This window comes from Mus musculus, chromosome 13 (assembly GCF_000001635.26).
Source record: "Mus musculus strain C57BL/6J chromosome 13, GRCm38.p6 C57BL/6J".
Classification (NCBI taxonomy): domain Eukaryota; kingdom Metazoa; phylum Chordata; class Mammalia; order Rodentia; family Muridae; genus Mus; species Mus musculus.
The window spans coordinates 109,923,594-109,935,949 of NC_000079.6; the positions used below are offsets into that span (position 1 = coordinate 109,923,594).

At 41.8% G+C, this 12,356-nt stretch overlaps 1 protein-coding gene across 8 annotated transcripts in view; it reads left to right on the forward strand.

The window, feature by feature from the left end:
- Nucleotides 1-12,356, forward strand: part of Pde4d (phosphodiesterase 4D, cAMP specific) — a 1,301,793-nt gene that overhangs the window by 1,269,417 nt on the left and 20,020 nt on the right. For 7 of the 8 annotated variants that reach the window (NM_011056.3, XM_006517643.2, XM_006517644.3 and 4 more), the window contains 2 exons: nt 10,275-10,368; nt 11,713-11,885. In NM_011056.3, coding sequence (NP_035186.1) covers nt 10,275-10,368; nt 11,713-11,885 — 267 coding nt within the window. Of the gene's footprint in view, nt 1-2,104; nt 3,680-10,274; nt 10,369-11,712; nt 11,886-12,356 lie in introns of those variants that run through there. The other variant, XM_006517648.4, reaches the window with a different exon arrangement.

Consider the following 12,356-nt stretch of genomic DNA (forward strand, 5'->3'; position numbering starts at 1 on the left):
GTTACAGCTTGCTAGGGTATTTCTATGCAGATTAAATTGCTGCAGTGGGCACCCTAGAAGTTCGGACTGTATGCTAAAGTGAGGCTTCTTAAACTTAACCCACTTGTGACCTGTGACTGAGAAATCTTCACGTGACCCTAAACATATGGGTCTATAAAATAAATGTATTAACCTAAAATTTACTGATAATAATCACAAAGAGCTGCATTGTAAAATGATTTCTTGGTGTGCCTAACAGGTTTTCCCTAACTTATTAAAGAATAAAATAAATCTGCACGCTGGTGGATGGATCTGATTGTTTGATTTTTTATGCAGAGTCAAGTTGTGGCTGTTTGATACTGTAGGATGCACAGTCGCTTCAGTGTGATTTGGAGTTGATCAGCCGTTTAGTTTTGTAATCCTCAATACTAACAGCAACACCCCTTTGCATAATAAATACACAGAGTACAACGTGGCAGAAATGTGGTTAGGGGCAATTGAAAAAAGGAAATCGTGTTTTAATCTCAATCACACAAAATGTGTCGCAAGGCTTAAAAAGCAGGACCACTCAAGGCAGCAACTCAAATAGTAGTTTCTAAATCACTAGCAATACAACCCAAAGCTACTCAATTTGATAGTTAACTTGGCCAAGAATGGCAGAAAAATATAAAGTGTGTTTCGTGTAATTGGATTCACTGTGTGCAGAGTAAAAGCCTGGCAATTAATAACATATAACCTGATTTGAGCCAAATTTGTTCCAGCATTGCTCTGTGGTGTTACCTCACAGTGCAGAGCATGCATACCGTGCAGTCTTAGCCAGGGTCCTATGAAGTCACATTATATACAACCCAGGTGACACCAGACGCCTCAGATTCATCGTGCACTTGATTTTGATTTTCTATTGTTGTGTGTTCAGAAACGTTGTACTGTTGCAAAACTTTGTGACCTTGCATTCAGTCTCATGTGGGGTTCTGACGCACAGTTGCAGAAGCTGGGTACTAAAGGCGTTCAAGTTCAAGTTGAAATCCATATCCTGAGTATCAGCGTGCAGTGGGGAAAACCATTTTCCCACCCAGGTCTCACTGTGCGTGGAAGTGGGGGATAGGGGCGTTGACACCGAAGCTGCTCTCCGCCTCTGTGATGATTCGGATTAACGTGTTGAGAGTGGAGACAGGAAGGAACAGACCAGATTAAATGGTATCTTACAGAAGACAGGACTGGTCACAATGTTTCGAAGAAGAGGAGTAGGCTGGTGGAAGGGAACACCCTAGGGTTACTCAAGGATTCGCTTGGATGATTTATGTTAAACACCTGATAGCTTGTGACTCACACGAGATACCCACTGAATGGACAGAAAGAGTCACAGATTTCATCTGAGGCACTGGAAGAAACACGGGCCCAGTGACTGCAGTTGGAGTAGTTATACGGACTACTTTAAATAGAAAAACGGTTCACGGTTTTGAAGAAGTTCCAGGTGACGTTAGGGCAGGACATTTGAAATGGGAGAGTATGGTGAGTTTGGAAACGTGGTACCGAAGTTCAGGCGAGAAGTCGTCATGAAGAAGCGTAGGCCCGAAGCAGCAGCCCGTGGCCAGCCAGAGTGGAAGCCTTAACAGAAGGCAAAGAAAGGCATGGCCAGAGAAACCCGCAGAAACAGGCCTGGGGAGGGAGTGCAAAGTGTCTTCAAATAAGGCAGGATATGTCAAAGGTAAGAAAAATGGAGGACAGAGGAGAGGCGAGGGGTGTTCTGCTGGGTTATTCTGGTGGAGAAGTGGGGTTGGGGGTTAGAGGAATGTAGGAAATGAACCCAAAGGTGTGATGAGTGTCTGAGAACCCCAGCAGCAAAAGACCTGATAGTAATATCAGAGGCAGAGAAGGCCTTTCCCACCCTCACCCTTGGGATGTGTTTTACCACCCTCACCCTTGGGGTGTGTTTCAGGCTCTCCCTCTCTCCCGGGCCCCCTGCTGCCGAAGTGGATAGTACAGAACCCTATATAGGCTGTATGTTTTTTCTTAGTTATGTGAAACTGTAACTATTTTGTAAAAAAAAAAAAAAGATAAAAAATACACTAGAATATTAGCAACAGTCTGCTATCATCAGTGTTATTAAAACCTTGAGAATATTTCTGGGGTCTTCCATTTAGCATTTTCAGCACGGAGTTGGCTGAAAGTACCTGGAATTATGGAAAAGGACATTGCAGGACTGCTGTGCTAGACAGGTGTTAGGGTGAAAAATACTGAGGCAGGCCTGGGGCAGGGTGGGCGCCATAGAGTAACCAGGAGGCAGAGATGATGTAGGGTGCTGTAGAGTAACCACGGCAGGGAGTCCTAGAAGGACAGAGTGACAAGAATATAGACCTTATGCAGAACTTTGCAATAGACTAAGAGCAATGAATTTCTCTTGTTTCTCACCCACAAGATCTCTTAGGATAAAAGTTACACAGAATAATACCATGTCGAGCAGAATAGAAAAGGTTGGCTTTCCCACAAGAATGTCCAGTACATTTTAGCCCTCAGGATAACAAGGTAGGCTTGCTCTCAGTTTCAGCTCTGCATGCCTAAAAGCTATTCAGTTCTTTCTCGGCTTCATCTGGGATGATAAAAATGTTCTTCTGATCAGAATATAGAAACTGGAATCTGTATGCATAACTGCATTCTATATCCAGACAGAGCCATGAACTTTCAGATACTCCCGCCCTCCTTCAGTCAGATTTATATTTTAGACTTTGTTAAGTTTTAGAGTGTGACGGTATTAAAATAGAAACAAAGGATTTTGACCGCAGCCTTCCCCAAGGAGAAGGGATGCATTCTCGGTTGTGAAGTCTGGACCAGTGGCATTTCATTATGATTGTGCCTGTGTGTTGGGCAGGGGAGGGAGCAAAGCTGCCTTTATCACCAGGAAAGCCACGTGTTTGGGATTTGAGAGAGACTGTGCGCATTGAGATGGTATCAGAATCCACACAGACTGGCAATGCTTATTTAAGAAACGTCTACAGATCTTGATGGTTTTGTGGTCGTTATCCGTCCCTGTGAGGGGGAAGCCCCATTCATCTCACAGGCTGCAGGGAGACCTTTATTAAATGGCGTTCACCATGTGGGAAGGAAAGCCTCTTTTCCTTCAGAGGCTCACCTCGCCAACCAATCACGAAGCATACTGAGCCTCAACCGTACCCCCTGCCCTCCTAGAGCAGAGATGGAATGTGATTGGTGCATAGTTGGTTCTGTGGGCGGGGTTTCATGTCACTCTTCCCGGCTTCCCCCGCAGTTCCTTATTTGGTAGCCTTTGACAGAACTAGTCTTTCTCACAGCTAAGCATCTTGATATACATTATTCATTAAGCCCTGGAGCTCGGGAGAGAAAGATGCAGACCCTTAGCTCTTTAGCTGCTCCTCCATCACATGGATATTCCTTATGCAGAATAGCTGCTGAATTCCGTTCCATTTTGGAGTTTTACAAATGGCATGTGTTTAATGAGAAGACGACTGGATGGGATCATAATACGATGCTTTCTTATTTATACTTAATTACCAAAAATATTTAAATTCCCACACCCTGAATGGCTTTGTGGAAATTGGTAGAAGTCACGGTTTGAAGAGAAGCACATTTTAGAACTTGCTGGCACATACACATATAGACACATAATCTATCAAAAATGCCTGAAGCAAACTATTTATTGTCAGTGTCTTGGGGCTACATAAAGGTAAGATTTATTTTGCCGATAAAAACTGTCTACTTTCATTGAACAAGTGGTGGATTTTAACTAATTATAACGGTGTCTGAGCAATTTATTTCTTCTCTTAGATATGAACTGGGAAAGAAGTGTGTTTTGTTGCTGAAGATAAGATTGTATAACTGAGTGTCAGGTGTATTTTGTGTATTAAGAAAGGTTTTGCATGTGCATTGGTCCTTCTGTTTGTCCTCTATAAATTTAAGTTATGTTCTAAATAGCAAGGCAGTGAAATAACTTAATTGCAAATAAATTATTCTACCAAATTCCTTACTGTGACTGATGAATTCTGATTAGCATGCTGCATTTAAATATTATCAGATGATGTGTGGGTTCTAACTCTTTGAGGGCTAGTTTTGACTTCACGTGGAAAGTGGAAAATAATGTTTTGTTTTCCCACCTTCGTCTTTAAAGCTGTAGATGATGTATTTGTTTGAATGCTTTTCATTATAGTGTAAATTGATTAATCTGGAGATAACTGTAAGAAAGTTTCTTCACACCAGGGCTTGATTTTAATCTCAGGGAGTTGGTAAGGTGATGAGGATGATGATGATGCTGATGAGGTGATGAGGATGCTGAGCCTGCTTTTCACCTGCCCTGCTGTAAAGCTGTCATTGAGTTCTGCCTCCATGATTGAAGCAGGAAGGAGAAAACCCCTGGCTCACTCCCCAAGGAAGCATCATTTCAGCCTGGGATGTATGAGCCAATCACAGCTCATCTCTTCAAAGATATCTGTCTATTCCGCTGTGCTAAGTACTTTCAGAGTGAAGGCTCTGTCTGTTGGTTTTCCATTTCTTGGGGGAGCAAACTTTCATGATTGCTGTCGAGGTTGACTAGAATTCTAAGAAAGCTAGAGAGATCTTATCTCTGTCTTGCTTGCTAGGATTTCTTCTTTCTCTCTAAATCTCTAGGATAGTCCAGATTTTTTTTTAATGCATCTCATGTTTTTATTGCTAGCCATTTCTTGTTTTAAAATTGCAGTAAAAAGCAATACTAGAAATACTCATACTCTCCCCCAGACTCCCTCTCTTAGCCATTCCAGCCCCTTGAGGCATTTTAATGACTTTTGTTAGTATTATGACTATGAACAATGCCTATACACATCTAAATATAGACTTTTAAGGCTTACCTTGTAGGAAAATGCTTGCTGGGCTGCTTAGTGCCTGTGTTAACTAACACGCTGCCCCTAACCTTTTAAGGGAGTCAAATATTGATATTTGGTCTTATGTGTTCTGAAAGATTCATTTTTATAGAGCCAATGCAGTACTCATTTAAACAGGTCTTAATATTGATATCTCTCATACCTGCAAGGCATCATATCCAAATGATTGTTAGAATTTCATGCTGCAGACAGTAGCCAATGCAGTATGCATTTAAATAGGTCTCAATATTTCCCACACCGGCAGGGTACTATATCCAAATAATTGTTAGCAGAATTCCGGGATGGAAACTGTAGTCATTGTCTTACTGCTGGATGCATTGCATCTTTTCATGCACACAGGACATGTCATGTACCCATCAGGGTCAGTCGCATTACACAATTATAGAGGATTAAATTTGTAAAGGCTTCCTTTGTTTTATGACTTATTTTGCATCCTTGACCATCTTAAAAGTCCATAAAGAGAAGAATTGGAATTCTAAAACACAGAATACAACACTCAGACCTCTGCAATTAGACTTTGCTTTATGATTTAAATGCTGCACACACACACACACACACACACACACACACACACACTGGTGCATAATGAGAACAAAGATCTCAAACACATCCACGGAGCAATCTCTTCCTCTTTCTTCCCTCCTAGTTGTAACCACGATTCGCTGTAATGGTTTTAAACCATTTAGAGTAGAACAGAGCCAGTAAGAAATTCATCAACATAAAATACAGATAACTTTCAAACATCGCTACATACCCGATTCAATAGAATTTCACAGAGCTTTCATTAAGAGGCACTTTTGCATCACCCATCCTAAATCAACTGGGGGTGCAATGGTGTTGCAAGGGACATTCTGTTAGTTTCTTTTTTTTTTTTAAAGCCATCCTTCCTTACCCATGGAAATAGTCTATAAATAGCTTAATAAACACAGTTATTCAAAATGACAGAAATTAACCTTGTAATTAAAATGTTTGTTAAAAGCATTAATATATCATTCTTTAATCAGGCAACTCCAAGTTGAAAAAGCACTCCTGGCCACTTTTGTGGTTATTAATTTAGCACACGGGGATTGAAACTGTTATTAGCAGTAGCCAAAAGAAAAAAAAAGTAACAATTTTAACTCTTCAAAAATGTCTTTGTGCTGTAACTTAGTTGGCTCTTTGAACATGGCCTTTTGGAAATCCCCCCCACCCCCAGCCCCCACCCCCTACCTCCCTTTAGCTCTCCTGGGATGGATACTTTAGGGAGTTGCTTTAAATATTGTCTCATATATATATTTTAAAATGTAACGTTGCCTTCTTTGGAACACAGCAGGCCTTGGTAGGGAGGCAGGCGTGTGATGTAGGGCTTCTCCAACCCATGCTTCTATGTTGTAGACAAAGAGGAGAGAGGAGTGTGGGACTAGGCTATGATACAGCACGATTCAGGGGAGTCAGCACAGGAGAATCTCTTCAGTGGCCTTTTTAACCTTGGTTATTTTATTGCACTAACTGACGATTTTGATGAATTATATAAACAAATTCTCAGAATGATTGTACATCAGCTACCTCATTCTTGCAGCAAACCTAAATCATTTGCATGACAAGTCTGCAGATATCTGCAGGTAGCATGAACATGAGAATGTCGCAGCTGCCATGTCCAGCAACGTAGTCATCCTACCAGTCTACGTGTAAGGTAGACGATGGGTCTGTGGATTCCTGTCTCGTTTGCCCAGTGGTCTTCAGGAAATGAGCATCTTGGTGCTTCACTGTACTGAGAGATGTTCAGTGTGGCTGGCACGTCCTGTACTGTCTGCTGAGAGGCTCGCACTAGCCGAAAGCAGTGCCCACCCCTCCCCACTTTGACATGGTCAGGTAGTCCTTAATGGCAACTTCATCTTAAGAGCATGGGCTACTTGAAATCAAAGAGAAAATACATTGCTGGCTACATGTTTAAAATATTCAGACAACCTTCTTTTGAATATATTTTACCTAATGTGTACATTTTCCCAAGGGTAAATTATTTATAAAGCACTTTTTTACATGTGAGAGATTATACATAATATTGGCTTTGAGACAATGTTTAAAATGGTTTTGAGACAGATGTGATTTCCCATATGGGCCCTTACCTAAATTCCTTTATGTAGATGGATAAAACGGGGATTAGCTGTAGATGTATGTGTAATCAGATACATCTTTGTGTCCTTTATTGAGAGACATCAGTTTATCAGTATTAAAGGCTCAGAAATCAGGGTTGACCACCATAGAAGAGCTAACAAAAAGAACTCGAATAACTGAGTGTGTGTTCTGTGGTAGGCAAAATAGAAGACAGCTTCAATGGGTTAGCTCAATTAATTAACTGTAAACTGACAATTTCCTTAAGAAAACATAATTGGTAAATAACACAAAATTTTGAACACTAGTTAGTGTAAATGCCTTTTGAAATAATCTCAGGAAGTCTCGTCTTAGTTTCACAGGTAGTAATATATTCTGCTCTGAGTGCAAACAGGACCTGATGCCTTGTGGTGTGTGATGTGGTACACACACTTATATAAAGGCCTCGGAGCAAATACAACCGATTGCCTGTGGTAATTATTTCTGAGCAGTGGGGATTTAAAGGTTTTTCTAAATCTTCCCAAATGTCTAGGTTTCTAGATTATTTTTAACCATATATGTGTGTGCTGTGCTTAGCAAGAATGTGTACAAATACATAGGGCAAGAAGAGCACATTTTATGTTTCCACATTTGAGAATATACTCGCACCTGCAGCCGACACACAGACTTGTGCTCACCATGGCCTCCATGGCCAGTTCTTCCTACCTTTAGGAGAAACGGAGCGTGTATTCCTTGTGTCTCACTGTTGGCTGGCATTATCTGGATCGCACTCTGTCTGTGGTGAGGGTTGAAGGCTTGGTCTTGATTTGGAGTCCAAATAGCACTGGCTTTGGAAGAGATTTGCCAAGTCTATGGGCCGCCTCTGTACAAATGATGTAAAGAAAGCAAGAATTGTGAAAATTCTAAATAAACCAGTTCAGGTCTAAAGCTTGCATTTCATACACTTCCAAAAGACGAGCTCATTCCTTTTCTCTGGGCTGACAAGAGAAATCTGAGAGTGAAATGTAAAGTTTCAGTCTCTACCAAACATATAATAAAATTGTTTTTGTTTTTTTACATTTTTGATCATTTATTTAATATTGGTTACCTTGTATATTGGAAAACTGCATTATTCTGAATGTCCTTGTTTGCTTTCTATTGCTGTGATAAAACACCATGACAAAAAACCAACTTGCAAAGGGAAAGGCTTAGTTCACTTTACATTTCCAGGTCACCAGAGCAGGCACCTGGAGGCAGGCACTGAAGCAGAGACCATGGAGGAGTGCTGTTTATTGGCTTGCTCTCCATGGCTTGCTTGGTTTGCTTTCTTATAGAACCCAGGACCACCTACCCAGGAACAGTTGGCACTGTCCCTAGTGAGCTGGACCCTCTCATATCAATCTTTATGAGAAGCTTCACAGACTTACCTAGAGGCAAACTGATGGAGGGGCTCTCTCTGTCTCTCTTTCTCTGTGTGTCTCTCTCCCTCTGTGTGTGTGTCTTTCTGTCTTTGTCTTTCTCTGTCTCTGTCCACCCTGTCCCCTCCTCTCTCAGTGTGCATGAGTGTTGACACAAGCATGTGTGTCTGTGTACCACATATATGCCTGATGGCCACAGAGACGAGAGTGCTGGATCCCTTGGAACTGGAGTTGCAAACAGTTATTAGCCACTGTGTGGGTGCTGATAATCGAGCCTAGGTCCTCTGGAAAGCAACCAGTGCTTCCAGCCACTGGGTCATCTCTCCAGCCCTGGAGGAATTTTCTCAATTGAGCTTCCTCTTCCCAGATTAACTCCAGATTGTGTCAAATTGACAGAACAACAGTAAAAACCGACAGACAAAACCAGGACACTGAATACTGAAAACTGCTGAAGCATTTTAACATGCCAGGTTGGGAGAGTTTTTTAGACTCAAAGGTAGGCTTTACATTAAGAAACGCTATCCATATGGTCCCTTACGAATTCTCTGGCCTCTGAGTGTTCCACATGGAATACACATACGTAAAGAGTCAAAGACAGCATCCACAAGTGAGAGAAAATGCCATGTTTGCTTTCTGGGTTACCTGACTTGGAGTGACCTCTTCCAATTCCACTCATATGCATTTTCACAATTTCATATTTTTAAAAGAGGAATAATGTCCCATCATGTAAATGTGCCACATCTTCACCATCCGGTCACCCCGTTGATGGACATGTAGGTTGTTTCCGTTTCTTGGCCGTTGTGGATAGAAGAGCATTGCACACGGGTGTGCAAGGACCTCTGTAGTAAGACAGCGTCCTTTGGAGAAACGCCCGGGAGTGCTGAATCATGTGGCAGATCTATTTGTGGCTTTTTGAGGAACCCCCAAACGGGTTTCCATAATGGCGGTGCCAGTTCACACTCCCCCTCAGCAGCGTTCCCCTCTCCCTGAGTCCTCACCAGCGTCTGTCCTCTTCCTTTTAGCTCTGCCATTCTGAGTGGGGAGGAGCTGAAATCTCAGAGCCGCTTTAATCTGCATTTCCCTGCTGCCTTAGCAGATGACTGCAGTGAGTCTGATGGCATAGGCCCTGTGGCCTCTGCAGATGACTGCAGTGAGTCTGATGGCATAGGCCCTGTGGCCTCTGCAGATGACTGCAGTGAGTCTGATGGCATAGGCCCTGTGGCCTCTGCAGATGACTGCAGTGAGTCTGATGGCATAGGCCCTGTGGCCTCTGCAGATGACTGCAGTGAGTCTGATGGCATAGGCCCTGTGGCCTCTGCAGATGACTGCAGTGAGTCTGATGGTATAGGCCCTGTGGCCTCTGTAGAAATAAATGGTGAACTTGAAAAGCAGAGAACTAAGCACTGACCTGTCTTCTGTTTCCCAACTTGGGAGTCTGATGGCATATATATATATATATAGAGATAGATAGATAGATAGATAGATAGATAGATAGATAGAGAGAATGTCATGTGCAATTGTCCTGTATTCATCTATTACATTTTTCTTCTGCCGATGATAATAATACCTGTGTTTTAAAAATTCTTTTATTCATTGATTAATGCCATTAGGTGCTGTGACCTGTGGTAGCTAACTTTGCATATTCCAATGGAAGATAATATAAAGTTAAATGAAATTCTAGACTCAATTCCTCCTCCCTCCTTCCATGGGGTTCATTTCCTCATGGGCCCAGGGACTGGCCACCACACAGACTGTTGCAACTTTCCTACACTGAAGAAAGTCACACTGGGTAATACGTGGTCATGAGTACTTAAATGTTCTTTGGGTGGATTTCACTGTGTGACATCAGGGCAAGCTTACGTCACACCCCTGCCAACTTCCCTTAACGTTAAGAACTCTGTATCTTTTTGTCTTTCAGTTCAAAAGGATGCTGAACCGGGAGCTCACGCATCTCTCTGAGATGAGTCGGTCTGGCAACCAGGTGTCGGAGTACATCTCAAACACATTTCTCGGTGAGCAGAGCGGCATGTAGCTTAAGGCTTTCCCTTGATTTTTCTGCGCCATGGTCTTTACAGTTAACTTGTCCTAGAACCCAAACATAGGTTAGAGAAGCTATTTTAAATACATAATGTTAATAAATGGAGACTCTCAGCCTCAGAATCAATTTAAGGTGACAGTATGTTCTGTCTGTTTGTTTACTTACAGGGCTGGGTTTCAAGCCTACAGCCTAGCACATGCTAGGCAAGTACCATACTACTGAGCCACCTCTCTAGCCAAGTCTTCCCTAATGCTAAATTATAAAATATTTACCGAGATATCTATTCATGGCTGTATTGAACACTTTTTTTTTTTTGTTAAATGCCACCATTACTGGGTACAAGGGAATTAATAATAAATTATAAATGGGCCCTAACCCCTACCATGAAGGCTACCATGTCTGGTGATTACCTGGCCTAGCTTGACTGATGGAGATGCAGTTCCTAAGGGAAGCTTGCTGCTGTAGTCAAGAGTGGGTGTGGTTTTGGGAGACAACCCTTCTAACCTTAACTGCAGACAGAAAATGCCATAACTGAAAGTTAATCATTTGAATCCCTCCTAGCCATGGGAATGCACCTTTAAAACAAAAATTACTGTACATGAAGAAGCAAATTCCTATAGTGATGTTTGTTGAGCCTATGTTGTACAAGGATGAGCGAAGGCCTTTAACAGAAATGAGTGTACAAAGACATCTTATGTCTATAGCTTTTACGTAAAAATTAGCATATGTGCCTGTCGTTATATGATGTTGTGGTTTGTCTGTGGGTCCCTGTAGACTCGGCTGCATCATAAGCATTTCCTTCTTATTGCCCAGGAAACAGTAACAGAAGGATCTGGCCATTCTGAGGTGTGGATTCAACTCCCACAGTGCGGCTGATCACAGTTATTTAGCCCCCGAGTTCATTCGTTGCTATTTTTGATATGTGTGCATGTGAAGTTTCTAACGTTTTAAAATACATGTTGAAACTGGAGTCCATATAGTAGAACAAGTTGTTTCCAAACTTCTAAATGAATTCAAATGGTGATAGAGTTGTCAAACAGTAAATAACCAAGTATTTTGCTTTCTTTAAATTGGCTCTCACAACTTGCAGTTTTCTCTCAGGACAATCTGTCAGGAGGCCTCTGGTAATTAAGTAGAATCTGTTTAATTTTGGGTTTGCAGATACCAACTTGTAGTCAACTCTAAAAGGAAAAGTAGTGTTTGGAGTCACTTCTTAGAATATATACTGAGCAGTTACGGTTGGTCCATTTATATGTTGTGTGATTAAAAAATAAAGTTGAATTCCTAGTAAATGTAGGGTGTCTCTGAATGTTTTAAGATAAGCAACATGAAGTGGAAATCCCCTCTCCAACTCAGAAGGAAAAGGAGAAGAAGAAAAGGCCGATGTCGCAGATCAGTGGGGTCAAGAAGTTGATGCACAGCTCCAGCCTAACTAATTCATGTATCCCCAGGTTTGGGGTTAAAACGGAGCAGGAAGATGTCCTGGCCAAGGTGAGGGGATTCAGGGATCATGACGTGGTACACCTTCTCATGAATTAGTTAATTAATTCTCTCTCTCTCTCTCTCTCTCTCTCTCTCTCTCTCTCTCTCTCGCTCTCTCTCTTCCTTCCTTCCTTCCTTCTTTTCTTTTTCCTTTCTAAAAAGATAGAAAAGTTCATTAATTTATTTTATTTTAAAAACTGCTTTAGAGTCACACATAGTGGCACATGCCTTTAATCCCTGTACTTGGGTGGCAGAGGCAGGTGGATCTCTGTAGGTTTGAGGCCATCTTGGTCTACATAGTGAGTTCCAGGACAGCCATAGTGAGACTCCAGTGTAGTTCCAGGAACTACATAGTGAGACTGTGTCTGTCTCAAATATGGATAAAGAGATAGATCAACAACAAACCTATTTTGTTTTCTTTGAAGTAACTGAGAGAATGTGTGTGTGTGTTTGTGTGTGTTTGTGTGTGTGTGTGTGTGT